General features: G+C 48.8%; 1 protein-coding gene across 2 annotated transcripts in view; it reads right to left on the bottom strand.

Moving 5' to 3' along the window:
* The window catches only part of Lrp4 (LDL receptor related protein 4), a 56,960-nt gene that overhangs the window by 19,216 nt on the left and 11,853 nt on the right, over positions 1-25,891 (bottom strand). For both annotated transcript variants that reach the window (XM_021185820.1, XM_029474331.1), the window contains exons 2-27: positions 23,696-23,842; positions 21,725-21,841; positions 21,327-21,440; positions 20,966-21,082; positions 20,513-20,641; positions 20,146-20,265; positions 19,662-19,787; positions 18,631-18,756; positions 18,304-18,438; positions 17,766-17,891; positions 17,251-17,481; positions 16,331-16,487; positions 14,427-14,644; positions 14,088-14,264; positions 13,009-13,131; positions 8,327-8,535; positions 8,120-8,201; positions 7,148-7,253; positions 5,656-5,857; positions 3,747-3,936; positions 3,528-3,659; positions 2,222-2,362; positions 1,890-1,976; positions 1,613-1,784; positions 444-606; positions 102-327 (exon numbers count right to left, since the gene is read on the bottom strand). In XM_021185820.1, the coding sequence (XP_021041479.1) occupies positions 102-327; positions 444-606; positions 1,613-1,784; positions 1,890-1,976; positions 2,222-2,362; positions 3,528-3,659; positions 3,747-3,936; positions 5,656-5,857; positions 7,148-7,253; positions 8,120-8,201; positions 8,327-8,535; positions 13,009-13,131; positions 14,088-14,264; positions 14,427-14,644; positions 16,331-16,487; positions 17,251-17,481; positions 17,766-17,891; positions 18,304-18,438; positions 18,631-18,756; positions 19,662-19,787; positions 20,146-20,265; positions 20,513-20,641; positions 20,966-21,082; positions 21,327-21,440; positions 21,725-21,841; positions 23,696-23,842 (3,873 nt within the window). The remainder of the gene's footprint in view (positions 1-101; positions 328-443; positions 607-1,612; positions 1,785-1,889; positions 1,977-2,221; positions 2,363-3,527; positions 3,660-3,746; positions 3,937-5,655; positions 5,858-7,147; positions 7,254-8,119; positions 8,202-8,326; positions 8,536-13,008; positions 13,132-14,087; positions 14,265-14,426; positions 14,645-16,330; positions 16,488-17,250; positions 17,482-17,765; positions 17,892-18,303; positions 18,439-18,630; positions 18,757-19,661; positions 19,788-20,145; positions 20,266-20,512; positions 20,642-20,965; positions 21,083-21,326; positions 21,441-21,724; positions 21,842-23,695; positions 23,843-25,891) is intronic.

Raw genomic sequence — 25,891 nt, 5'->3', positions numbered from 1 at the left:
AAGTCTGTCTGTAAGTAACTCTGTGCTCTGGCTATATTCTGCTGTCGTGATAGCCCCAGAAATCCGGTGGCTCTGAGTCAAGAATCCTAGGATCTTCTCACCCAGTGGCTGTGCCCGGTCAACAGCTTGGATATCCATGAGGCCTGGCAGGTTGGACCTCACAAGGATGACATTGCTGCCAGTACTCTTGTCGGCCCGGTGGATGCTGCGGGTCTGCCAGTCGGTCCAGTAGATATAGGAGTCAAGCAGAGTGAGGCCATATGGGTGCTGGACTGGTGACACCAGTGTATGCCGATTAGCGCCATTCAGGTCCGCCACCTCAATTCTCTGTGGAGGAGATTGAGCAGAGGTGGCTCTTAGTCCACCAGGGGCCTTCACTGAAGACCCTGAACAGCTCTCTTCCAGCTTCCCAGGCCTCTGGGAAGCAGGGGCAGGGCTCTCACCTCAGTATGGGCATCAGCCCACAGCAGTTGGGAACTGGTCTTGTCCACAGTCAGTCCATTGGGCCACCCTAGGTTGTTGTTGATGAGCACAGTACGGTCTGAGCCATCCATTCCAGAACGCTCTAATTTGGCGTTCTCCCCCCAGTCTGTCCAGTACATGAACCTGATGGAGGAGGTGAAACAGCTGGTTATTCTAATAGCTCCTATAGTCTGCAAATACCTGCAGTGCATCAAACATACTGTGGTGTTCCTATGGTGCGCCAAACACTTGACACACATTATTAGCTCACCCTCGCAAGGGTGGGTGGCAAAGTGTGCATTTTACTGTCCCTTGCTTGATAGGGGAAGAAGCTGATAAGGATCAGAGATTTTAAACATTGCATACAAAGTGAGGAAGCTAATACACATGGAAGAATTGGAGTCTTGGTCTCTGTGTGTGTCCTTGTGCATGCAGGTGCATGCCGTGTGTGTGCATGTGAGGCTTGAGGCCAGAGATGGATGGTCCCCATTCACTTTCTACCTTAGATTTATTTATTCATTTAATGTATGAGTACACTGTTGCTGTCTTCAGACACACCAGAAGAGGGCATCAGATCCCATTACAGATGGTTGTGAGCCACCATGTGGTTGCTGGGAATTGAACTCAGGACCTCTGGAAGAGCAGTCAGTGCTCTTAACTGCTGAGCCATCTCTCCAACCCTCTACCTTATTATTATTTTTTTTAACATAGGATCTTTCACTGAACCTGGAGCCCATTGGTCCAGCAAGCCTAGCTGGCCAGCAATCTCTGGGCTCCTCCTGTTTCTGCCTCTTCAGTATTAGGATCATAGGCACTTATCACTGTACCTAGCTTTCTATTTGGGTACTGAGATTCCAAACTCGGGTCTTCATGCTTGTGTGGCAAGCACTTTGCTAAGTGATGGATTCCCCCGGGCTCTTGCATCCTGTCTACTGATGGCAAGGCTCATGCTTTAACGCTGTATGCTACAGTGACACAATGAAAGAAGCTGCCAGGGAGTGGAACAGTCCGGGGTCAGGGGTCAGCCTTTGTGACCTACAGGGTTCACAGTGCTCCTATGCTTCATGGTCATTTCCCGCTGTGCACACCTTCACCTATCCATCGTCTCGGCTAAGCTTGGTCCACTCAGAGTGATAAAGCCAGCTCTCACCCCATTTCATGGTATAATACAATGGCCCGGGGACTGTCAAGGTTCTGCCACACCAACACTTTCCGCATAGACCCATCCAGGTTGCCAACTTCAATCCGATTCGTTCCTGTGTCTGTCCAGTACACTTTCCGGCCGATGGCGTCCACTGCAAGTCCGTCTGTGGTCTGCAGACCTGCAGGATGTTGGAAGAGCACTCTGACTCCTTCCTTAAGACAGATGGGATATTTCCCAGCTCTTTAGCCAGACAGGTGGCCCTCGGGTTGGGAGGAAGGCTCACCTGTAGTGATGATGTCCTCATGCTGTGAGCCATCCAGGCTGGCACGGCTGATCCTGTGCAGCGTGCTGTCAGACCAATACACTTTTCCTGAGAGGGAAGGCTTGACTCAACCCAGGTCCTGCCTGCCCACAGAGGCACCCACAACTGACTCAGAGCCTGAGACACCGGGACAGGCAAAGAGGGGAAATGGATGCAAGTGGGGGCATGTCATAGCAGGGCCGTTTTTGGCAGTGACAGCAGGAACAGAAGGCAAAGGTGGAGGAAGAAAGGACACTGATGGCTTTTGATCAGGCACAGAAATATAAATGAGAACAAGAGTCACACACACACACCTTCCAGCGGGTCCACTCCAATGGCGATGGTGTTCTTCATGGTCATGTTGATGGGTACCACCACATCAGCAAAATAAGGGATATCCAAGGAGACCATGCGAACATCAATCCTCCTGGCGAAGATGAGGAAACTGTTCATGCCTGCCCAGGTGGAGAGAGAAGGAGGGAGGACAGTCACTCTAGCAGAGACACTAAGAGGAATTGGAGGCAGGCTAACTGAAGTCCAATACTAATGGTCTGGCGGTATGAGCCTAGGCAAATTACTGAAGTTATTTAAGCCTGGTCTATATAATGGGGATAATAACAGGATAACTATAAGAATGAAAAGAAATTGTGTATATACATAAAGTACTGAGCACTAGACTTCGCACATATGTATAAATGGTACTTCCTTTTTGGGTGTTAGGAGAGCTTGAAAAGGGGCCTCATATGGCCTAGGCTGGCCTTGACCTCACTGTGTGGATGAGGAGGGTCTTCAACTCCTAATTCTCCCAAGGGCTGGGATTACAGGTGTACATTTATTCTATGGAAGGAGGTGTGGCAAGATGACTCAGTGGGTGAATGTGCTTGCTATTAGCCTGATGACCTGAATTCAGTCTCCAGGACCCATTTGATGGAAGGAGAAAACAGACTACCTTATGTTATCCTCTGACAGACAGACAGACACACACCACACACCACACACACACACACGCACACAAACACGATTAAAAAACAGGAGTGGAACAGAAAGCAGTATCGTAGCAGCAGCGCTCTTTGAAGGACTCCTTTATCATAAAGCTTAAGAAGTGGAGGAATAGGGTCCCAGAGAGCTTCATTCACCAGCTGAGAGGCCTTCAGATTCCTTATGAGGTCAGAGTCCAAGCCTCCCACACAGTAGCCCTAGGAGAAACCTTGACCCCTAACATCTGAGCAGCGAGGCCTTACTTCTGGGGTCCTCCCATAAGAATGACACACAGGTCCTATGCTCACAAAAGTGGCACACTTAAGGAAGAGAGGGTACCAGTCCATTGTAGATAGGACACATTTCTTACATTTATTTCACCAAGTTTCTCCAAAGGAGTGTCCTGTTCTAAACAAATTACCGTATTATAACCTTGCAACAGGTGAGGAGAGTGTTGAGACAGGACAGTCTCGCTGCTATCCAAGAAGACCACAAGAAACGACGGGACCTGACCTCCATCCTGTCTACCTGCTCCTTCTCCTAAAAGCCCCCACTCTTCCACAGATTCTCTGACCATATCAGAGGATTCCTGCCGAGAAGAGGCAGCCCCTTTCCACCCACCTAGACCATGCTTTGACTCACCTGGTGAGCATGTCTTGCCATCTCGCAGTAGGTTGATACCTGTGGGGCAGGTGCAGCTGAAGCCGCTCAGATTTGGGGACCTGAGACACAAATGGCTACAGCCGCCATTCTCCACAGCACACGGCGTCATCACTGTAGAGGGAGAGGGAGCTTTCAATGGGGGCAGCTAGGGAATGGAAAGGCTGAGGGAGACGCCAGCAGCTGCTGCTGGCTGCTTACCTGGAGGCCTCTGGCGGTGGAAGACATGAATGTCCATGAGGTTCTCTAGGTTCTCCTGCAGAGTCTCCCGGTCTAGCCCGGTCAGCCGGTCAGCACTTTGTATACTCTTGGTCTGCCAGTCAGTCCAATAGATGCGCTGTCCATACAGAGTCAGCCCGAAAGGGTGGGGGAGCTGGCTTCCGATTAGTACCTGGAAGGCCCCAACACTTGCATCACGAATCAGTACAGGGATGAGGCAGGAGCTTAGCAAAGTGCTAGGAAGCAAGTTCCTGTGACCTAGAGCTTGTCTCCCAGCTCGTGTCTGCCAGCGTGTGTTAACACCTACCTATCTAAGTGCTATGTGGCTACTGGAAAATGGCACTTGCATATCTCCAGTGTGTTTTGGCTCAAATCACAAAAGGAAAGTTAGCAGCTTTATAGAGGATGCCACCTTGACCAAGCAATCAAAATAGATACCATAAGAAAGGGATTTTTTCCTTTTTGAAAATGGAAAGACTGGCCAGCAAGGTGTCTCAGGGAGTAAAGGGGCTTGCCACCAAATATGGCGACCTGAGTTCAATCTCAGGACTCCATGTGGTGGAAGGAGAAAACCAATTCCTACAAACTGTCTTCTGACCTCCATGCATGCACTGTAGCGCACACAAACTAAATAAATGGTTTTGTTTTAAACAGAAAGGTTAGGAAAGTCTGAGGAAGAAACAAGATTAGACGTTAAAGAGACATGATTATGAGCCGGGCATGTTGGTACAGGTCTGTTGTCCCAGAACTGAGCAGGACCAGACAGGCAGATTGCCCAAGTTTGAGGCCAGCTTGGGCCATATAGCAAGGCCCTGTCATAGCAAGGCCCCAGGGAGGCTGAGGTGGGGGGCAGGGTCATTAAATGCAATGAGTAATTCTGGATTAGATATTGGAGTAAAAGAGAAAAATATTAAAAGGCATTATTAAAGAAATTGGAAGTGAATTTACACACAGACTGTGAGTTGCACAGTAATATCATGTTAACATTAATTTCATTGTTCTTTTGTTTGTTTTTCAGTGTGTGTGATATCTGTATGGGTACAATCGATGTGCCTGTGTGAAAGTCAGAGGATAACCTCATGTACGTGTCTTCACCTTCCACCAGTCTCTGTTGTTTTTCTGCTGTGTATGCCAAGATAGCAGGCTTCTGAGCTTCTGAGATTCTCGTGTCTCTGCCTCCCGACTTCCCTTGGGAGTCCTAGGATAACAGATATTTGTGCTACACTGAACAGAGTTTATGTGGACACGGGAATTCGAACTCAGGTCCTCGTGCTTCTGTAGCCAGAGATTTTTTACCTACTGTGCTTTCTCCAGGCTCAGTTTTACCATATAAGGTTCTTAAGAAAATATTGCAACTGTGGCAGGATGTTTCTAATTTAATCTCAGATGATTCAGAAAAATCATTGTGTGTGTGAATGTTTATATTTGTGTATGTGTGTATGTGTGTGTGGAGAGAAAGGAGGGGAGGAAGGAGGAAGGGGGAAAAGAACAAAGAGAATGGTACGGGAAATGGGGCAAAATATTATTCCTCTTATACTCTTGTAATTTTCCAGAAAGTTGGAAATGATAACAAAATAAACAATGGCAAAAGAGAGGCAGCTCAGTCATTGGCCAGGTACAAAGTAGCTGATTGATTACCATCAGTTGTTATGGAGATTAGGAAAGCCTCTGTGTGTGTGTGTCCAGCCCACTGTCCACCCTAATTCCTAATAAGCTTGAATCGTCAACCAGCAGCCCCGTGTTCCCTGGAGCTACATTCTTAGACAAACAGCATCTGTCCCATGCTGGTCCCATAACTTCTGGGTCCCCCTAGCTCCTGTCAGCCACCAGCCAGAGGATGCTGCACTGGAGGCTTCCAGAGCAGGGCAAGATGCTCTAGTGGCACCTTTACCTTCCTCTTGCTGCCATCCAGCCCAGCAAATTCAATAGTCTTCATGCCGGCATCTGCCCAGTACAGCCGCTGAGAGCCGTAGTCAATAGCCAATCCATTAGGCCAGGTCAGGTTCGAAGAGATGATGACTTGTCGGCTGGAGGCATCCATGCCGGCCCGTTCAATCTTGGGACTTGCACCCCAGTCAGTCCAATACATGTACCTGGATAAAAGCAAGCAAAGGGGCTTTTAGACTTCGAAGCTTAAGTGAGTGAGGTGGAGGGTCAGTCCACAGCACGGAAGAAATACCGATGAGGGTGCAGGGTTCTCAAAGGCTTTTAGGGTTCTGCTCCAAGAGTTACCCTAAGCCTGGACTCAGAGCCATGTCCCTGAAGGCTTATATCTTCCATCACTATCAAAAGATACCTCAGAGTCTTATAGATGAGCGGCCAAAGCTTAAAGTATGTAGCAAAAGAGACCTCCTTAGGCATGAAGAAAGAAGAGGGAGAGTGAACTCTGCGTGTACTGCTGTGCCCAACAGACATATTCTCTTGACTACACGCATTAAATAACTAGGACACGTGAGTTCACAAAATTCCGTGTTAACTATGAAGAAGAGCAAGGCAGGACTATATGGTCTGGTGAGGAAGCTATGAAGGATATATAGCCAAACTGAAGTATAGCTTTTGCGGGAGGTGGGGGCAGGCTGGGGATTTTGTTTGGTCTGGTTTATCTGGTTCCCAAACGATGTCACTTTTATAAAACCCAAAGTGTCGCCGCCATCACCATCACCACCACCAATATTTGTGAGCATTTAGAGAAAAATATATTTCAGAAAAATATGCTTTAAAGTGTTAACAATGACTATGCTGAAGGTAAGAATTTTGTTTTCTATAAATTTAATATTTTTTTAAAGATTTATTTATTGGCCGGGTGTGGTGGCGCACACCTTTAATCCCAGCACTTGGGAGGCAGAGGCAGGCGGATTTATGAGTTTGAGGCCAACCTGGTCTACAAAGTGAGTTCCAGGACAGCCAGGGCTATACAGAGAAACCCTGTCTCGAAAAACAAAAACAAACAAACAAACAAACAAACAAAAAGATTTAATTATTTATTATGTATAAAGCTTTCTGCCTGCATTATGCTTGCAGGCCAGAAGAGGGCACCAGATCTCATTACAGATGGTTGTGAGTCACCATGTGGTTGTTGGGAATTGAACTCAGGACCTCTGGAAGAGCAGACAGTGCTCTTAACCTCTGAGCCAAATCTCCAGCCCGTACAAATTTAATATTCTTTAATGATAAAATTGCTTTTAAAAGCAAACAACAATAAAAAATATTTTTAAAGAAAATTTAAAATTTAAAAGGTTCTCTTGCCAGAGAGGAGACAGTGATTTCTCGCGCTCACTCTGCCCTTAGCACATCCACAGATCTGGCCCCTCTCCCTAATCTCCAGATTCCCATCTTGTACCCAGTTCTTAGGGGAGCTGGGGCTCAGAAGGGACAGCACGTACCCGCCCATGGGCTCCACCACTATGTCCCGAGGACGGTCAAGGTTCTCCCAGATGAGCACTGTCCTCATGCTGCCATCTGTGTTGGCCACTTCGATCCTGTCCGTGCCTACCAAGGGATCAGGGGAAAAAAAAATTAATTCCAGGCTTGCTCTTTCCTTCTGGCCCAACTCCTGCCTAGCCCAGAGCTCTGTATGCAGTAAATGCGTGGCAAGGATTTTGTAGTGACTACGCAATGGATATTCACTGACTGAAGCTGAGAGAGAATTCAAGGCAGTGATTAGTTTCACTCCTTGGAATAGCACAAGTTTCTAAACCTCAGGAAGCCCACTCCATCCTATGATTCGAGGCGACAATTCCCAGATTTCAGTGCACATAAGAATGAGGAGAGCTCGTTACAATACAGATCCCTGTGGCTGGATTGATGGCTCAGGGGTTAAGAGTGCTTGCTGCTCTTGCAAATGACACAGGTTCAGTTCCCAACACCCACATTGGGTGGTTCAAGACTGCTTGTAACTAAGTTCCAGGGGATGTGACACCCTGGTCTGGCTTCCATGGTCACCTGTACATACCTGGTCTACAAACACACACTCAGGCACACACATACACATGAATGGATCTGTAAAGATTTTTCCAATCAATTCCTCAAGATTTTGAGTAAGACCAGGATCTAAATTTCTCACAACTTCTCAGGACATGCTGATATTGTTGTTCCAGAAACCACACTTTGAAGAATGCTAGTTTAGAGATATTCTTTTTATCTCCCACGTCTCTACCCCACTAAGACTCATAGAAAAAAATGCCTTTTTTGTCTGGACATTCATGGAACAAAAAACAAAACAAAATAGGTCATAAGTTCATTGTTCAAGATGCCACAAAATATTTACAAGCACCAAGTATAGCACATAGAAGTTGCAATTTAGATAAGAACTAAAGACTCAGAAGACTCAAGACAGCCAGGCTCCCTGTACATACCTGCATCTGTCCAGTAGAGCTTGTTGGTGACCCAATCAATTGCCAAGCCAGCAGGGCTCTCCAAACTGGTATCCACTACCACCTGGGCAGGAAGCAAAGTTTATCACTGTCTGCACTCCTATTCCAGCTCTGGAGCCCAAACTCCACCAACCGCAAGGAACTGGAAACACTTTCCCTCCTGGAGGGACTGGATCCGAGCAGCCCTACCTCCTGTCCTGTTCCATCCCACTTGGCCCTGCTGATGGTATCAGTGCTGACATCTGTCCAATACACGTGGTCATCCCGGGAGTCCCAGTCAAGGGCCACAGCACTGCGCACGTCAGCCAGTGGGATGACATCGTCGGACAGGTCCTCTGTGTCGAAGCTGATCCGACGGATGTCCATCCTTCGGGCAAAAAGCAGGAACTTGTCAAGACCTGATCAAAGGCCGAGAGGGGTCTCCTTTTAATGCTCTAAATCCAGTAATGGTGACAGACACAGATGCTCATCTGTGTGACACCTGGTTCAATCACACTTCCTGGGACCTGCTGCCCTTTGCCCCCTACTCGTCATACTGCAGGTGCCCTGAAGCCCAGCCCAGCTTCTCCTCCTTTAGAGTCCAGTGGGAACAGAGTTTACCCCACTGCTTAGGCTCCTATCAGCTTCATTCGAACTGTTCTCTCCCCTGACTTCCCTTGACTGTTTCCAGCGGCGTGGCTGGGCCACTGCCAACTCCCAGGTTACTTCTGAGATCTTTGTCCTATTTCAGGTCTTCTGGTCTTTTGTTTCCCTGAGACAGGGTCTTTCTACAGACTCTTCTCAAATTCCATCCTCCTGCCTCAGCCTCCTGAGTGCTGGAATTACAGACATGCTACCGGGCTAAAGTTTCTGTTTCTATTCTGTCGTCTAGAATGATCATTCTATCTGCTGTTCTCTTCACAGATTAGCCAATAATGACTGCTCACTAAGTTCCTTCCTTGAAAGGCTCAATGCTCGGTATAGACGCGCAGTGCTGTTCTACTCGGCCATAAAGATAAATAAAATTATGAACCTCGCAGGACAATGAATGGATTTGAAATGTGTTGTCAGTAAGTGAGGTGACCCAGATTCAAAAAGTGAAAACAAGAGAAAAACGTTCTCTCTCATATGTGATCCTAACTGACAAGGGTTGGAGGCATGTGAGAGTGGCTATGAATGAGGGCAGAGGCTATGAAATTAGATAGGGGATCATGAGGGAGAAATGCTGTTCAGAAAAGGAGGAAGTCAAAGGGCATGTGACCTCAGCAGAAAGGAGGCCAAGAGAAGTACAAGGGTATAGGGGCGGGGCTTGTGCAGGGGAATGGGTGAGAAGACAGAGAAACAGGAAAAAAAAGTTTGCAAATGCCATAATAAAGCCTATATTTTGTATGCTAAATAGACAGACAGACAGACAGACAGACAGACAAGGAAGGAAGGAAGGAAGGAAGGAAGGAGACAAAGAAAAAACAAGGGCAACATCCCATACCAGTGCTTTGTAGTACATGTTATTCTTGCTCCCATTTTCAGAAGAGCACATGAGGCTAACAGAGATCAGGGAGGAGGCTAACAGAGATCAGAGAGCACGCTCAGGGCTCAGTGTTGTGTCCCAGAACTGGGGCTCAGGCCTGCTCCAGAGGGAAATTTAGGCATTGCTTTCCACAGCAGCTTTCCCATCCTCTGGGCCTCCTCTGGCTTGTCTAAAACTGCCCAGTACAGTTAGCCTTTGCTATGTGCAGGGAATTATTTCTAAGACCCCCGCAGATACTCAACTCATAGATACTCTGGGCCCGTATATAAAACAGGGTAGCATTTTCATATAATCTGTGCATATCCTACATAATCTAAGTAATGTCTGGATTACTTGTAATCTATATCTACATATTTAACATAATGTATTTGTTTGCTTGACACTGAGGATTCAATATGGAATATAATTCCTATTTAGATGGCTTATATTCTATCCTTCTCTCTTCCAGAAATATGTATGTAAGTCTTTAATCCTAGCACTTGGGAGGCAGAGGCAGGCGGATCTCTAAATTCAAAACCAGCCTGATCTACAGAGCAAGTTCCAAGACAGACAAGACTATAGTTGTTACAGAGAAACCCTGTCTCTAAGACACAGAGTGTCTTGCCTGCATGCACACATGTGTGCCATGTGTGTGCCTTGGACCCTTGAAGACCAGAGAACATCATCAGAGGCCCTGGAACCATAGTGACAGGCAGCTGTGAGCTACTGTGTGGGAAACGGAAACTGAATCTGGATTCTCTGAAAGAGCAGCTGAGCCATCTCCCCAGTGACTCTAATGTGTTCTTGAGATAATAATAACCAAAAGAGCCCATACAGGCCAGCAAGATGGCTCACGTGCCACTCCACCAATTGATCTGAGTTCCTGCTTTGGAACCCACAGGATAAAAGGAGAAAACTCTTGATAGATTGTCCTCTGATATCACATACACACACATCTATGTAGTGCATCTTTTTAAAGGGTAATATATCTTCAGTACAGACACAGTTTTAAAATTTCCATCCACAGTTGATTAAATGCACAGACAAGAAACCCACAAATATGAAAACCTATGTATTTCGATACTCAGAAAGGAGCTTTCTGCCTAACTTCCAAATCCCTCTTCCAAGCCTTGATAAATCATTGGGACAATGTCCCTGGAAGCATTTTGCATCTAAGACAGCAGAAGCAGACGGGCACAAGAAGGCAGGCAGTGGTGGTCACGCCTTTATCCCAGCACTCAGGAGGCAGAGGCAGGAGGAGCTCTTGAGTGTGAGGCCAGCCTGGTTTACAGAGTGAGTTCAAGGACAGCTAGAGCTACACAGAGAAACCCTGTCTCCAAAAAAAAAAAAAAAAAAAAAAAAAAAAAAAAAAAAAAAAAAAACCCAGGAAAAAACATACAGTATGAAACTAGTTCTCAGTATGTATCTGAATGAAACCTCAGAAACCTCAGAATTTTTTCCCCAGTCACTGTTTGGACAGGGCCCAGAGAATCTGATTCTTGCCTCTGTGTATGTCAGTATGTTTGTGAAATTGTATATGAGTATGTGTAAACATGTGTACATGTGGAAGTTGGGCAGCTTCTCCTACATCTTCACCTTATTACTCATTTTGAGACAAGTTCTCTCAGTGAATTCAAACCCCACTGATTGACTAGACTGGCTGGCTTGTGAGCTTCAGGGATCTGCCTGCCTCCCTGTGCACCCAGCTCTGGGGTTAGATAGACACCACCACACCCTAGTCTCCCAAATTCAATTTTAATTAGATTTAAGAGAGTCAGTGGATTATACAGCATGAATACATACATGCTGAATTGGTTGTGACGGATACATAATGAATTAATCCTGCCCTCTTGCTGGTCATGCCCTATGCCTGATCAACAACTCCCTGGACTAGCCTTAGATAAGGTCACCTATGTTCCGAGATTTCTAGGGATGACTTTGCAAGGTAAAATTGTCTTGTAGACCCTAAAAATTCCACCAGAGAACTCCTAAGCCTGATAAACAGCTTCAATGAAGTAGCTGGATATAAAATTAACTCAAGCAAGTCAATGGCCTTTCTGTACACAAAGGATAAACAGGCTGAGAAAGAAATTAGGGAAACAACACCCTTCTCAATAGTCACAAACAATATAAAATACCTTGGCGTGACTCTAACTAAGGAAGTGAAAGATCTGTATCTGCTTGTGGACGTTGTACATCGTGGTGCGGAGCCTAGTGCGCACCACGATGTACAACGTCCACAAGCAGTACCCAAGATATAAGATACAATTTGTTAAACGCATGAAACTCAAGAAGAACGAAGACCAAAGTGTGGACACTGTGTCCCTTCTTAGAATTGGGAACAAAACACCCATGGAAAGAGTTACACAGATAAAGTTTGGAGCTGTGACGAAAGGATGGACCATCTAAAGACTGCCATATCCAGGGATCCATCCCATAATCAGCTTCCAAACGCTGACACCACTGCATACACTAGCAAGATTTTGCTGAAAGGACCCAGATATAGCTGTCTCTTGTGAGACAATGCCGGGGCCTAGCAAACACAGAAGTGGATGCTCACAGTCAGCTATTGGATGGATCACAGGGCCCCCAATGGAGGAGCTAGAGAAAGTACCCAAGGAGCTAAAGGGATCTGCAACCCTATAGGTGGAACAACATTATGAACTAACCAGTACCCCGGAGCTCTTGACTCTAGCTGCATATGTATCAAAAGATGGCCTAGTTGGTCATCACTGGAAAGAGAGGCCCATTGGACTTGCAAACTTTATATGCCCCAGTACAGGGGAACGCCAGGACCAAAAAGTGGGAGTGGGTGGGTAGGAGAGTGGGGGGGTGTATTGGGGACTTTTTGGATAGCATTAGAAATGTAAATGAGGAAAATACCTAATAAAAAATTAATTCAAAAAAAATTGTCTTGTAGGAGCTCTAAGGAACCAAAGCAGAGATTATGGAAGAGACCAGGGAATCCTATCATCTTTTACTTGGTGGTCACAGATCATCATCTGGGATCCCAGTTGCTCTCTACTCTAACAACACAAACTCTTCTATGGATCAGGCTAAAAGGACAGAAGTTCCATGGAAACCATTGCCCTGCTTTTTAGAGGAATTGGACCTTCTTTCTGTGCAGATGGAAGGCATTCTGCCTGGTGAGGTGAGAGCTAAGCCCCGCCGAGGTGTTTGTACACTGAATGATGCCTCCAGCTACCACTGGGTTTAGGTCCTCAGCTTTGACTTGGAAGCCCTTGGTCTCTACAGTCTGTCATGGATTCCTTGCGGAATCTGGCCCTCCCTGCCTGACAAGCCTTCCCTCCAACTCCTCTCACTGCTCCTTCTAACTGTCCCCACAAGGCACCTCCTCTGAGGCTGGTGTCCCAAACCCACTTACTCTGGGCACAGGCGTGGCTGTTGATCTTGCGGAAGCCGGTGGGGCAGGCACAGGTGTAGTTCTGGCCACTGGGTAGACACAGGTGAGTGCAACCTCCATTGTTGTCCCCACAGCGGTTTTTCCCTGCTCAAAGAGCCCAGAGCAAGATGATCAGGAAAAATAAACGTTTACAAAGGTAGACCCCACCAGGTCAAAGGGTTGGAGGGTTTTCTTATAAATAAGAACTCTGGCCGGGCGGTGGTGGCACATGCCTTTAATCCCAGCCAGCACTTGGGAGGCAGAGGCTGGTGGATTTCTGAGTTCGAGGCCAGCCTGGTCTACAAAAGTGAGTTCCAGGTCAGCCAGGGCTACACAGAGAAACCCTGTCTTGAACCCCCCCCCCCCGCCAAAGAACTCTGTGGGGTGCAGACACCAAACCTAAACACTAGTGTTGATGCCAAGAAGTGCTTGCTGACAGGAGCCTGATACAGCTGTCTCCTGAGAGGCTCTGTCAGTTCCTGACCAATACAGATGTGGATGTTTGCAGCCAACCATCGGACTGAGCCCAGGGACCCCAATGGAGGAGTTAGGGGAAGGACTGAAGGAACTGAAGGGGCCATCTCTGGCATCAATGGGAGGGGAGGTACTTGGTCTTGTGAAGGCTCCATGCCCCAGTGTAGAGGAATGCTAGGATGATGAGGTCGGAATGGATGGGTTGGGGAGCACCCTCATAGAAGCGTTGTAAGGGGGGATGGGATAAGGGGTTTGCAGAGTGGAAACCAGGAAAAGGGATAACATTTGAAATGAAAACAAATTATTAATTTGGGATTAATTTCGATATCTTTTCCAGATGTGAGTACGAGTACCTGACACCCTGTAAATGTTTGCATTTTATGGAAAAAGCCAGATGAGTCCTGATGTTGTACTACCCTAAATGTCCAGCAGAGGGAGCAAGTAGCCCATGTTAATGCCAGCTCTGGACTTCCCTGACTCAAATTCACAGTATCTATAACAAGTGCAAGGCGGATTCTCAAGAGGCACCAGCAGCCACATCACTGGTGACACATCTAGCTCACTTGGTGAGACTTTTTTTTTTTTACCTGCGGGCTGGCGCTGGGGGTGCAAGGTATGAATGTCCATAGGAAAGTGGAGCTTGTTGCGAATGATTTCCTGGTTCTTCCCTGTAAACTTGTTGGCACTATTGATGCTCTTGGTGTGCCAGTCTGTCCAATACAAGCTGTCTTCAAACACTGTGATGGCAAAGGGATGTGGGAGGCCTGGAGACAGTCCAAAAAGACCTTAGTCCAGACATGGCCTGCCATGGCCCCTGAGCCCAGCCAGACCTGGCAGCCACACACATCTCACCCTCTGCCAAGGCTCCTGGGGGCAGAATTGGGGAAGGAGCAGAGAGATGAAAGACAGCACACCAAAGACCTCACCCTGGCTAATGACAGCCTTGCGGTGACTCCCATCTAGATTGGCCCTCTCGATGACGTGGTGCTTAGCATCCACCCAGTACATGCGTCGACCAGCGTAGTCGATGGTGAGGCCGTTGGGCCAGAAAAGATGAGTGTCAGCAATGATTCGACGCCCAGAGCCGTCCATGCTGGAGGCCTCGATGCGGGGGGTGTTGCCCCAGTCTGTCCAATAAATGGTTCTAGGAAGAAAGGAAGTCAAGAGATGGATGGCGGAGGACTGATGAATGACAGCCATGGTGACGGAACAGGAGACGTCTTTACACGTTGGGGTTCACCCGTTTGCCTGGAAAGCATCTTGTTTGTTTATTCATTTGTTTGTATCTGTTTGTTAGTTTATTATCTATCAATCTATCTATCTATCAATCTATCTATCTATCTATCTATCTATCTATCTATCTATCTATCTATATCTATCTTTGAGGCAGGGTCTCACTATATAGCCTTGGCTGACCTGGCACTCACTATGTAGACCAGGCTGGCCTGGAACTCACTGTGTAGACCAGGCTGGCCTCAAACTCAGAGCTCCATCTGCTTCACTGAGTACTAGGATTAAAGGCATATGCTACCATGCCTGGCTTTGAAATATGCTTTTTTTTTTTTTTAATTACTTATTTAAAATGCTTCCTCCCTCCCCCCCAGTGTTTGAAGACTGAACCCAACGAGTTAAATCCAGAACCTAACGCGAGGCAACTGTTTATCACAGAGCTGTATCACCAGCTCTGTAAAATGATGTTTTAAGTATCTGGATTGAAGTGCCTGGAGACAGAGCATTTGTTCATCAGATTTTTAAACGTGCCTGCTATGGAAGGAGTGCAACCGGCGCTAGAAACGGAGCAGTGGACAGCAATCCCCGAGCCCGTGAAGACGACGAGAGAGTGCAGTGTCTATGTTAGGACACACAGGCTCTTCTTTCTCAATCTCTTCTGCTGCCTGGCCTGTTCTATGCCCCCTCTCCCACACACCATACTTCTCAAACAGTTGACATCTAATTGCAGGGTCTTACGAGTCATCCCCTCAAGAGGTAGCATGGAATGTATATAGGCCAGAGGCTAGGAATTTTCATTTCAAGAGACTTCAATGCAGGAGACTTGTCTATTAATTTTTAAAATTATTTCAAATTAATGATATTAATTACCTCAACTACTGGCTGCTTTAAATTAATAATATTTTTTAATTAGCTCCACTCTATGGGCTAATAAAAATACACTAGGCAGTTCAAACTTACCTAATTTGTATATTTTATTTTTATTCCATTCAAAATGCTTCATTATTTTAACCTTAAATATTTGTAGGAGCAGTTGTATCTTTATTTAGATCAGGGTCTCAGTAGCTTAGGTTGGTCCCCAACTCTGCAGCTGAAGATGGGCTTGAAGTCCCAATCCTTCTGCGGTCACCTCCCGAATATGCCTATTTTATGTTTGCTTTATATGTGTGTTTGTTTTTAATTTGCCAACCAAGAAATAAATGAAGAGGGAGGGGGTTGGAGAGATGGCTCAGCAGTTAAAAGCACTGACTGCTCTTCCAGAGGTCCTGAGTTCAAATCCCAGCAACCACATGGTGGCTCACAACCACCTGGAATGCGACCCGATGCCCTCTTCTGGCATGTCCGAAGGGTTTACTCACATATATTCAAAAGAAAAGGAAAGAAACAAAAGAATGAAAGAGAGAAATGAAGGAACACGGAGAGGTTGAGTAAGCCAAGGATGTTTGGCCACACACTACAGACCCAGGACACAAGGGCATCTGGGTAGAGAGTCCATATTGTCAACACTGCTCTGAGGAAGACCCACAACGCCTGGAAAGAGGCCTGAGAACAATCCCTGCCCACTGCAGGAGGGACCTGGAAATTTGAGACACCTACTCACCCCTCCATGGGGTGTAGGGCAATGGCTCTGGGCTTCTCTAGGCTCTGCCACAGCAGTACCTTCCGGTGGGCCCCATCCAGATTAGCCACCTCAATCCTCGACGTCCCAGAGTCGGTCCAGTAGAGCTTGTCATGGACCCAATCCACTGCTAGGCCCCCTGGTGAGAGGAGGCAAGGGAAGAGTGTCAGCCATTCACCCTAGGTAGCTCTGCGTCCTGGAAACAAGAGCAGACTCTTACAAGACGTTGCTTCTGAGGCTAGGACCTTGTTGTAACTCTGACACACATCGTCTCTGTGACTAGGCACTGAGCTTCCCAGAGTGGAAAGGGAAGTCAAGCAGTTGACCGGGGTCACGCACTTCATCCACACAGAGCTGGGGATGGCCTTGAGCTCTGGACGCCCTGGCGCTGCCGTGCGGATAGAAATCAGTGCCTTTCACAAGTAGGCGGGTGCTGTCCTACTGAGTTGCAACTCTAGCCCTGGATGCTGCTGACTTCTTAGCCACTTAATAACCTGCTTGTAGGATAAGCCTGAGGCCACCAGATTAGCTATTGCTTTTCGTATGTGGAGATGGGAGTCTCGTGTATCTCAGCCCGGCCTTAAACTGGAATGACCTTGAACTTTTCTGATCCTTTTGCTTGTACCTCTTCAGATGGCAGGCATCATCATGTCGGGTTTATGCAATGCTTGGGGGATCAATCAAGCTTAGAGCTTTGTGTTCAGGCTCAGCAAGCACCCTACCAATTGAGTAGCATTTTCAACTCTCCAGTTGGTTCCTATCTGAGAGTTCCACCCAAGATGTCACTGGAAGAGCCCTTCTGCTTTGTGCACTTTGGAAACACTGGCCCACCCCCACCCCTTTCGCTGTGTTTTTTTGCACATGGCATTCCAGGCTCTCCACTCAGGGCCTTGTTTTCCTACCTGGGCTCTCTAGCCCAGTAGACACCACCTCCTCTACATTGCTGCCATTAAGGTTGGCACGGAGGATGCGGTCCAGGGTGACATCCGACCAGAAGACCAGCTCCCGCCTGTGATGAAAGTCGAGGGCAATGGCGTTCTCCAGGTTGTTCAGTAGCAGTGTATACTCGGAGCGGTGCGGGAGCACCTGCCGGATGTCGATACGATTGGCAAACAGTAGCACAGGTTCTGGCCCTGGACACAGCATAGAAATAGGACCCACTGGGCTTCAGAGCCAGATACCCATCAGCATGCACCCTCATGCCCTCAGCTCATAGCTGGGGCCCTTTGCCCACTAGAGCATGTCCCAAGCTGCTGACATTTGTACTAGAACACTAGAATCCTTTCTAACCCCAAACCCAATCGCCTTTCAGAATGCAACTTGCAAAAAACTCAGTCCACATCTTAGCAAATCCCTCAGCTCTAACACCTGGCTTTTGTCTGTTCTGCCCACCCAGCCAAGTGCCAACCCTCCTTACCCAGAGCTTTGCAGCTGCGCCGATCGGGCCGTAGCTCATACCCTGCTTCACACCAGCACTGGAAAGCCCCTTCACTGTTTGTGCAGCCCTGGCTGCAGTACCCCTCCTCAGCACATTCGTTTACATCTGTGGATACCAGGCAGGGTGAGGAAGCCTGCCTACAGCCATCTTCCCACGCACTCCTAAGCCACCCCATTGTCTCCTTGGCTTCATATCCCCATCCACTGCCACAGCCAGGAGGGAAACTGTGTAACCAGTGATTCGGGCTTTGAGGTCATGGAGTCTCAGATTTCAAACTCCAACTCGGCTGCTTACTAGCTGTGTGGCTTTGGGTAAATTACCTATACTCTCTGCACTTCCGTTTCCCTATCTGCAAAATGAGAGAAATGATCCCTACTTCCCAGGGTCAGTGTAACGAAGAGTCAAGGTCACACCCATCTAATATGTCACCCAGCTTTCTATATGCTGCTCCTACCCAGCGGCCCCCCCCCCCCCCCCCCCCCCCCGCCCCCCCCCCCCCCAGCAGGCCCCAGCTCACCCTGGCATGTTCTCCCATCCTCTGTGAGCCGGTAGCCTGTGTGGCAGGTACACTGTACTGCCCCTCGCACCATCTGACACTTCTGGGCACAGCCACCGTTGTTAACATTGCAGTTCTCCTCACCCGTCCGGGGCCCTGTGACAGCCAAGCCAGAGTTGGGAGACGAGCCCAGAATCCACCCTCGTCCAGCCAACTTGGCATTCCACCTGGACCACGAAGAACAGCTCCCAAAAACTGTGAGAGTCCCAAGGGAGGCCTCCCTTTGAACCCTAGGGGTGGGGCTCAGCCACAAACCGCGGGCAGGGCCCACCCGCTAGAGACACTCACGACAGTTCTGCTGTGGACTTTCGTCACTGCTGTCACCGCAGTCGTTGATCCCGTTGCACAGCTTCCTCTGCCCAATACAGCGCCCGTTCCAACACAGGAACTGATCAGAGGCGCACTGGGGGCTTCCTAGAAAGAGAGGGAGGAGGGGGAGAGTCAGGTCACAGGAGGGCAGGGCTTGAGTCCACAAGGGACAGGAGCCTGTCATTTTCTAGGGTAAAGTGGAGCCAGCTGAGCATCAAGGTGGGAGGGATGGGGTCCGAGGCAGGAAACAGCTCAGACAAGGCTGGTTGAGTGTCTGAGTTTGTTTTCTCCCTGGGATTCCACGATGGATGAGTGATGGGGACAGAGTCGGAGTGTAGCCTCGTAGTCAGAACCAGGTTTAGCAGGGGACTGGTGGGGTGGGCGGGGAGCAGACACAGAGACTGCCAGTCCTTCCTGCAGAGTGGAAGTAGACACCGGGCTACTGGCTGGACAACAGCCCTTCCTCCCAAGGCCAGATTGGGAGTGAGAATTCGAGCAGCTGCGAAGACTCACAGCCTTGACTCTGTGTTCAAGAATGGTACCCAGTTCCTCAGCACATCTGGATTGTGCATGTGTGTGTACCGTATGTGATGTGTTGTGTGGATGTGTGCTACACGCATGTGACTATGAATATGGGTATGTGTGCCCATACCTGTGTGTGCAGAGGCCAAGGACGATATCTGTTAACTTGATCGTTCATTCTCTGTCTTATTGCCTTGAGACAAGGTGTCTCATTGAATCAGGAGCTGGCCATTTGGTGAGGCTGGTGGTGTTACAGGCACTCACAGCCATACCTAGCTTTTTAACTTGGGTGCTAGGGATTTTAACTTGGGTCCTTGTGCTTGCATAGCGAGTGCTATCTCCTCTGCTCCCACAGCTGGATCTGACCCCACTCACTGGGAAGGACAGGGAAAGTCCAGGCCATTGAAAGCAATGGCAATGCTCCCTTTGCTTCTCTGCTTCCCACTCCCAACATTAGGGCAGGGCGGGGATACCACTGGGGACTCCACCTGTGTTCTCACAGTTTTCTTCATCACTGTTGTCCGCACAGTCATCCTCCCCATCACAGCGCCAGGACAGACGGACGCAACGGCCTGACCGACAGCGAAACTGTTCGGCTGTGCACATGGAGGTGGCTGGACAGAGCAAAGATCTAATTAATGGAAAAAAGGCTGGTCCTCCCACCCCAGCCTGAAACTCTCTGCCTCTCAAAGTACACAGGCTACTCTTCTTGATGGTGGTGTTGCAGAAGGTATCTCTTTATGAACCAGGTGACCCTTCCTCAGAGTCCCCTATTTCCACCTACTATTTTAACTGCCATGGTGTGTCTACAAGTCTACGGACTATTAGGCGACAAGTATCCTTTAGATATAGTGCCTCTGTGCAGCATGCAACCACACAACTGTATAGCTGTTCAGTATGTCTTCATGCTCTATCTGCACCCAAACCCTTCTCCTTGGCCCCCCCAAGCCTTTGATGTTACCCCCAACTCACTGCAGTTGCGTTCATCAGACTGGTCATCACAGTCCGCATCACCGTCACAGCGCCAGCCCGAGTTAATGCACAGGCCACTGTCACACATAAATTCCCCAGAGCGGCAGGGCTGGTGGGAGGCTGGGGAAACAAAGGTCTCCTGTCTCTAGCCAGACCGTGCACACAGCACCTCATGGAAGAGCAGAAAGTCCCAAGTCCCAAAGTCCCATCTCCCGCCCCTCCCAACACTCCAGCTCCTCCCCAGAGGGACCGTGGAATTCAGACACTGTTCCCCTAAGCGCCCGCCCCAGCTGGCACCTGTGCCCTGACACTGGAGGAAGCTCCTCCTGTCTGGCTGCCCCTCCTCCCAGCTAGCCAGAGCACTCACAGCAGTCAGACTCGTCTGACCAGTCTCCACAGTCGTCATCTCCGTCACAATGGTAGATGTCAAGGATGCAGCGGCCATAGGCGCACTGGAACTCTTCCAGGTTGCAAGGAGGAGAAGGTACTGCTGAAGCTGGAAGGGAAAGCAGCCCTCCTCAGACCCCAGTGACTAGGGACAGGGGCCTGATTCTTGACAGGGGCAAGGTGTCTTCCTCCAGAATGCTACAAACCGGCTTTCCTTTGTGATGGCACTACAGACTTCTACACGCTAGTGGACCAGAAGTGGATAGAAACCAAGGCTGCTAAGCAAGCATCTATATGAGTTATGTCCCCGACATCACTCCTTTGGAACGACCACTCCCTTGCCTGCACATGACCCTCTCAGTCAACCCTTAGCTAGGAACCGGAGCCCTTGGTCACCGTGCCAGCCCAGCGCCTCAGGGGTAGGGACACTCACGGCAGCTTTCCTCATCAGAGCCATCTTTGCAGTCTGTGTCACCATCGCAGTACCAATGTTCAGCAATGCAGCTGCCGTCGCTGCAGCGGAATTCCTTGTCTGAGCACTTGCGCATGTCTAGGGGTGCGATGAGACAGGAGTCCCATAGGATCTTACCATCCTCCTTCCGTTCTAGGGTAGGGGGAGGTCCACGCTCCTGACAGGATAGACTGCTCTGCCCACCTGCCTTCTCTCAGCTGCACCACATCCCTGGAGCAGTTTCAGGTCAGGTAGCACAGCCCTTTGCTCCTGTCTCCTCCCACAGGCACTCCTACCCTGGACCCCCTTCTTGACCTCTTTCTGCTCCCAGAGCACCACTCACCGCATTGCTCGTCACTGTTGTCACCACAGTCGTTGTCCCCATCACAGTGCCACAGACTCCGAATGCAGTAGCCGTTCTGGCAGGGGAATTCGTCCTCCTCGCACTCCCGGGGGGCTGTGGGCACAGATGAGTCAGGCACAGTGCTGCTCCGGAGAGCACATTGCCTCCAAGTCCCTCAATAAAGCCTTCTAGGGTGGTCAACAGTCCCAGTGCTGGCCCCAGCACTCCTGGGGAGGTGCCCACCTCTTGTGGGCTTAGCTCATCAAGAGACAAGGGGAAAAGGACAGAAAAGAGCTGAAGACCCAAGAGCTCAAATAGACCCAGGGGCATCATTTTCTGACTGAAAACCTGTGCCCGACAGAGCCCGTGGAATTCGCCTGGCCCTTCCCAACACTCACGACAGTCCTGCTCATCAGAGTCATCTTCACAGTCATTGTCCCCGTCACACACCCACGAGCGTCGGATGCACTTGCCGTTGTCACAGTGGAAGTCCAGAGGGGAGCAGGTAGGCAGCGCTGGGTCCAAGAGAAGGGAAAGGTCAGGCAGGCAGGCTACACTGGGCCAGAGATCCTTGCTCCAAATCCTATTGTCCTCATTCCCATCCCTGGTCCCCTGGGAGATAGAGCACCCGAGAAACTGCAGCTGGGAAGAGGGATCGGCTGAAGGGAATTGGGGGGCAGCAGAAACCCCAAGTCTAAGACACCAGCGGAAGCAGCAAGAAAAACTTGGGCAGGAGAGAATAGCGGGACTATGGTTGTAAGTCAGTTGGTAGAACATTGCCTAACACGTATCAGGTCCTGGGTTTGATCACCTCATAAAACTAGGTGTGGAGGCAAACACATGTCACTCTGGCACTTGGGAGGCAGGGGCAGGAAGATGGAAAGTTCAAGGTCATCTTCAGCCACATATCAAGCTTGAGGCCAGCCAGAACTGTATGAGACCTGCCTCAAGAGATCCTAGGAGGGACACAATTCCCTCCTATGCTCTTATTAAAGGATGATTGACACATCTGGGTTTCACTTCTAGAAGTCATTACTATGATGTCATCTGCCCTCCCTGAGCAGTAGTTCCTTGGACTACACAAGGGGATAATTGCACTCAACTCACAAGAGGTCTTTTGAGATAATGCGTATGAAAGTGCTACATGAAAGGGAAGCATTTATTATTATCATAATTAGCTGAGCTGGTTAGGGTTAATGAGGTCCAGGTTGTAGCTTCGTTCCCATTAGACTAATTAGTTACCATCAGACATAGATGCTGCGGGCCAGACATGTACCCTTAAATCCAGACAATTGGCTTAACAGTGAGATTTATATATATCCAAGACAGGACGTCCTGGCCCATTGTCTGTCTGTGATAATGCTGGAGGAAAGGCAAGCTTAAATAACAAGGTGTTTTTTTTTTTCCTCTCAGTATGGGGAGGGGGTTGAACCTAGAACCTCACACATACAAGGCAAGCAGCCCTGAGCTACACAGCCTTAGTCAGATACATGCATGTGTGTCAATCTCGGTCAGGTGTTTTCTTCAATAGCTTTGTACCCTGTTTTTAAAGTTTATTACTTTTGCAGGAGAGAAGGCACAAGAGCCACAGTGTCCATGGAGAGGTCAGAGAACAACTTCCTAGGGTTGGTTCTGCCCAGCACATGGGTCCTGGGGATCAAACAGTCACTGGACTTGGTGGCATGCACCCTTACCTGCTAAGCAACCCCACCAGCCACCCAGACATAAGATTTCTTACAAAGCTTATCTTATTTAATATTTTTGACTATACAGAGTATTAAAATATCATGAAAACAATCTGCACCTATGTATAGCACATAAAAAATTTTAAAAGTATGCATGCATCATGCACACAGAATTCACAAATACAAGAAGAGCTGTTTAATAATGTCTATTTATGTCTTTAAGGGTATTTTCTTTTATGCCTTTTCCAAGTTTGCTTTTCCTTTCTTTCTTTTTCTTGTTTTCTTTTTTTCTTTCTTTTTCTTTTCTCTCTTTCTCGATTTTTTTTTTTTTTTTTTTTTGGACAGGGGTTTCTCTAGCTCCAGCCATCCTGGAACTCACATTATAGACCAGACTGGGTGCGAACTCAAAAGATCTGCCCGTCTCTACCTCCCAAGTGCTAGGATTAAAGGTGTGAGCCACCATGCAGGCCCTTTTGCAACGTTTCAAAGTGTGTGCCTATTGGGGTTAGAGGCATGAACTACCCAAAAGCAATACAAGTTTTTAAATGTGTACATGTGAAGAAGCGATGTCTTTCTCCACATCCGGTCACCCTTGCAAGAGCCCAACTCTAAGTTGGACACAAGCATAAAACACTCCTTGGTTCATCCTTTATCTCCTCCTGCTAACCCAGGGATGCTACTTACTACAGCCATCCTCATCGCTGTGGTCTCCACAGTCATTGTCTCCATCACACTGCCACTGGGCGGGGATACAGGTACATTCGCCAAGCGCGCTCACTGCACATGTGAAGTGGCTCCGACCACATGCACACTCCAGACTGCTGGCTATTCCTGGGCAGAAAGAATAGGAAAAAGAGGGCATTGATGCCTGTCCACCCAAAGCCAACAGGGTTGGGGAGGAGAAAAACCCAGGGGAATTGTCACTCAAAGAGATTTCCTTCCTCTGCCAGGGCAGATATGATCCCAAAGACAGCTTCGGACTTTGGGCTCACAGAGAACCTCGTGGCCCCGTCTATGGCATCTTTACACAACATCTCTGAAGGTCAGGAGACAAATAAAGCCACCAAGGGATGTTGTGCTCAGAACAAGAGTGGGGGACAGCTGCCACCTACCAAGACACCTCTATATGCTTTCTTCCAAAATTAGAAAACTGAGACACAAGTAAACCTGCCTCCACCTTGCAGCCCCAAGCACTGACGCAAGCTAGAACGGGTGAAATCAGATCACGGTGCCTCTTGATGTGAAGGAATCCAGGTGGGGAGGCACGAAGGAGCTTGCAAGTCCTATCATCAGATTTTACTTTTTGGGACAAGGGGTGACAAGATCAAGCCACCTCAGGACAGAGTAACCAGGACCAGCCAGTGCTCCAGTCAGTGCCTTCCAGTCTGTGAGACAGACCAAGGCCTGCAGGAAGGCTGGCGGACGCAGCCCCTCCCCCAGCCTCAGCAGCATGCAGCTGGCTTCCCCATTGAGCATCAAGCTATCTGCCTGGCCAAGTCCCATGACTGGCTGCAGTGCCCCCTCCCCAGAGTACCCAGCAGGATGCCCTGGGATGGCGTGTGAATGGCTCGGTGCCCCTGCTCCAGCCTCAGCTGGAACAAAGGGTTCTTCTAGGGTCACTCTCCCCCCTCAGATTATTCATCTAACCCGCTGAGCTGCTGCAGCTGTGGAAGGAGGGGGCCTGCCTTGTTGCTCATCTCGTCCCTAGCTTTCCTCTCTTCCTCCCATTAGCTGGGTCCTGCCTTCAGCCTGGGCAGGAACTGGGAAGGGTCAGCTGTACATGGCCGCTTTTGTTCCTTTACTATTGGTCTCTACGCCTCCCCAGTCTTCCTACTTCTCTCCCAAAGGTGTGAGGTTAAGGCAAAGCTTCCTAACCTGCAATGGATGGCTGAACAGATGGATGGCCAATCAGCCTTTGACATCTGTGGGCCAGCCTCTCAAGCTATGCCCAAATGTATATTTCTGGAGTAAGGGACCACAGATCCTTACCAGGTTCTCAACAGGAAGGCCTAGCCTTCTCTCAACTGTCTACATGTAAGAGAGAAAGTTATCCCAGGAAAGATGCAGAATTTCCTTCTGAAGGCAAGCAGAGTCCTTTTAGGAGGGACAACAGCTTTGCCTTCCTCATAGGAAGCCCTCACTTCAAGCCCAATGTCTGTCTTTCTACAAAAGACCGGAGGGTTCTTCCCCAGAGAAACTCAGAAGGTCCCGTTGCCCAGGGCAACTGCCCAGTTGCCTGCTCCTCTCAGTTCCTAGACTGAGGAATAAGGGCATCTCTCACTAAGACCTGAGACAGCTAAGCCTGAGGAACACTGGCTCAGTGAAGTACACGCACATCTGTACGGAACCCTGGGCCAGATTCAGCAGCGTGGACAATTCCATGCAAGGATGCTTCTGGCACACAACCCTCCTCCGCGGAGAAGCTGCAGAGAGAACTTAAGGCTTAGTAAGTTTCAGCAGGAGAAGAGGAACAGCTTTGTCCTTTAGGGGACCAGTGGTGCACCAGGATGCCTGAGCAGAAGCCAGGGATGCAGCTAAGTATCCCAGCAGTGCACAGGATGCTCCCTGTCCCTGTGAACTGACCCACAAGTCAGCAAAGGTGGAGAAATACGGATTCTACCATACAATCAGAACAGAGGTAGACCTGGAGGGAGCTCCAGAAAGAAAGGCAGATCGGAAGAAGGGATAAAATGGAAGAGTACAAAGGGATAAATGCCTGATCTGGAGCAGACAAGCAGACCTTGGGTTCCATCAAGCAGGCGCATGACTTTGTGCAATTCGCTTTCTTTCTTTCTTTCTTTCTTTCTTTCTTTCTTTCTTTCTTTCTTTCTTTCTTTCTTCCTTCCTTCCTTCCTTCCTTCCTTCCTTCCTTCCTTCCTT

This window comes from Mus caroli, chromosome 2, assembly GCF_900094665.2.
Source record: "Mus caroli chromosome 2, CAROLI_EIJ_v1.1, whole genome shotgun sequence".
Taxonomy (NCBI): Eukaryota; Metazoa; Chordata; class Mammalia; order Rodentia; family Muridae; genus Mus; species Mus caroli.
Note: the sequence above shows the minus strand (reverse complement) of the source record. Positions and strands in the feature narration are given on the sequence as shown.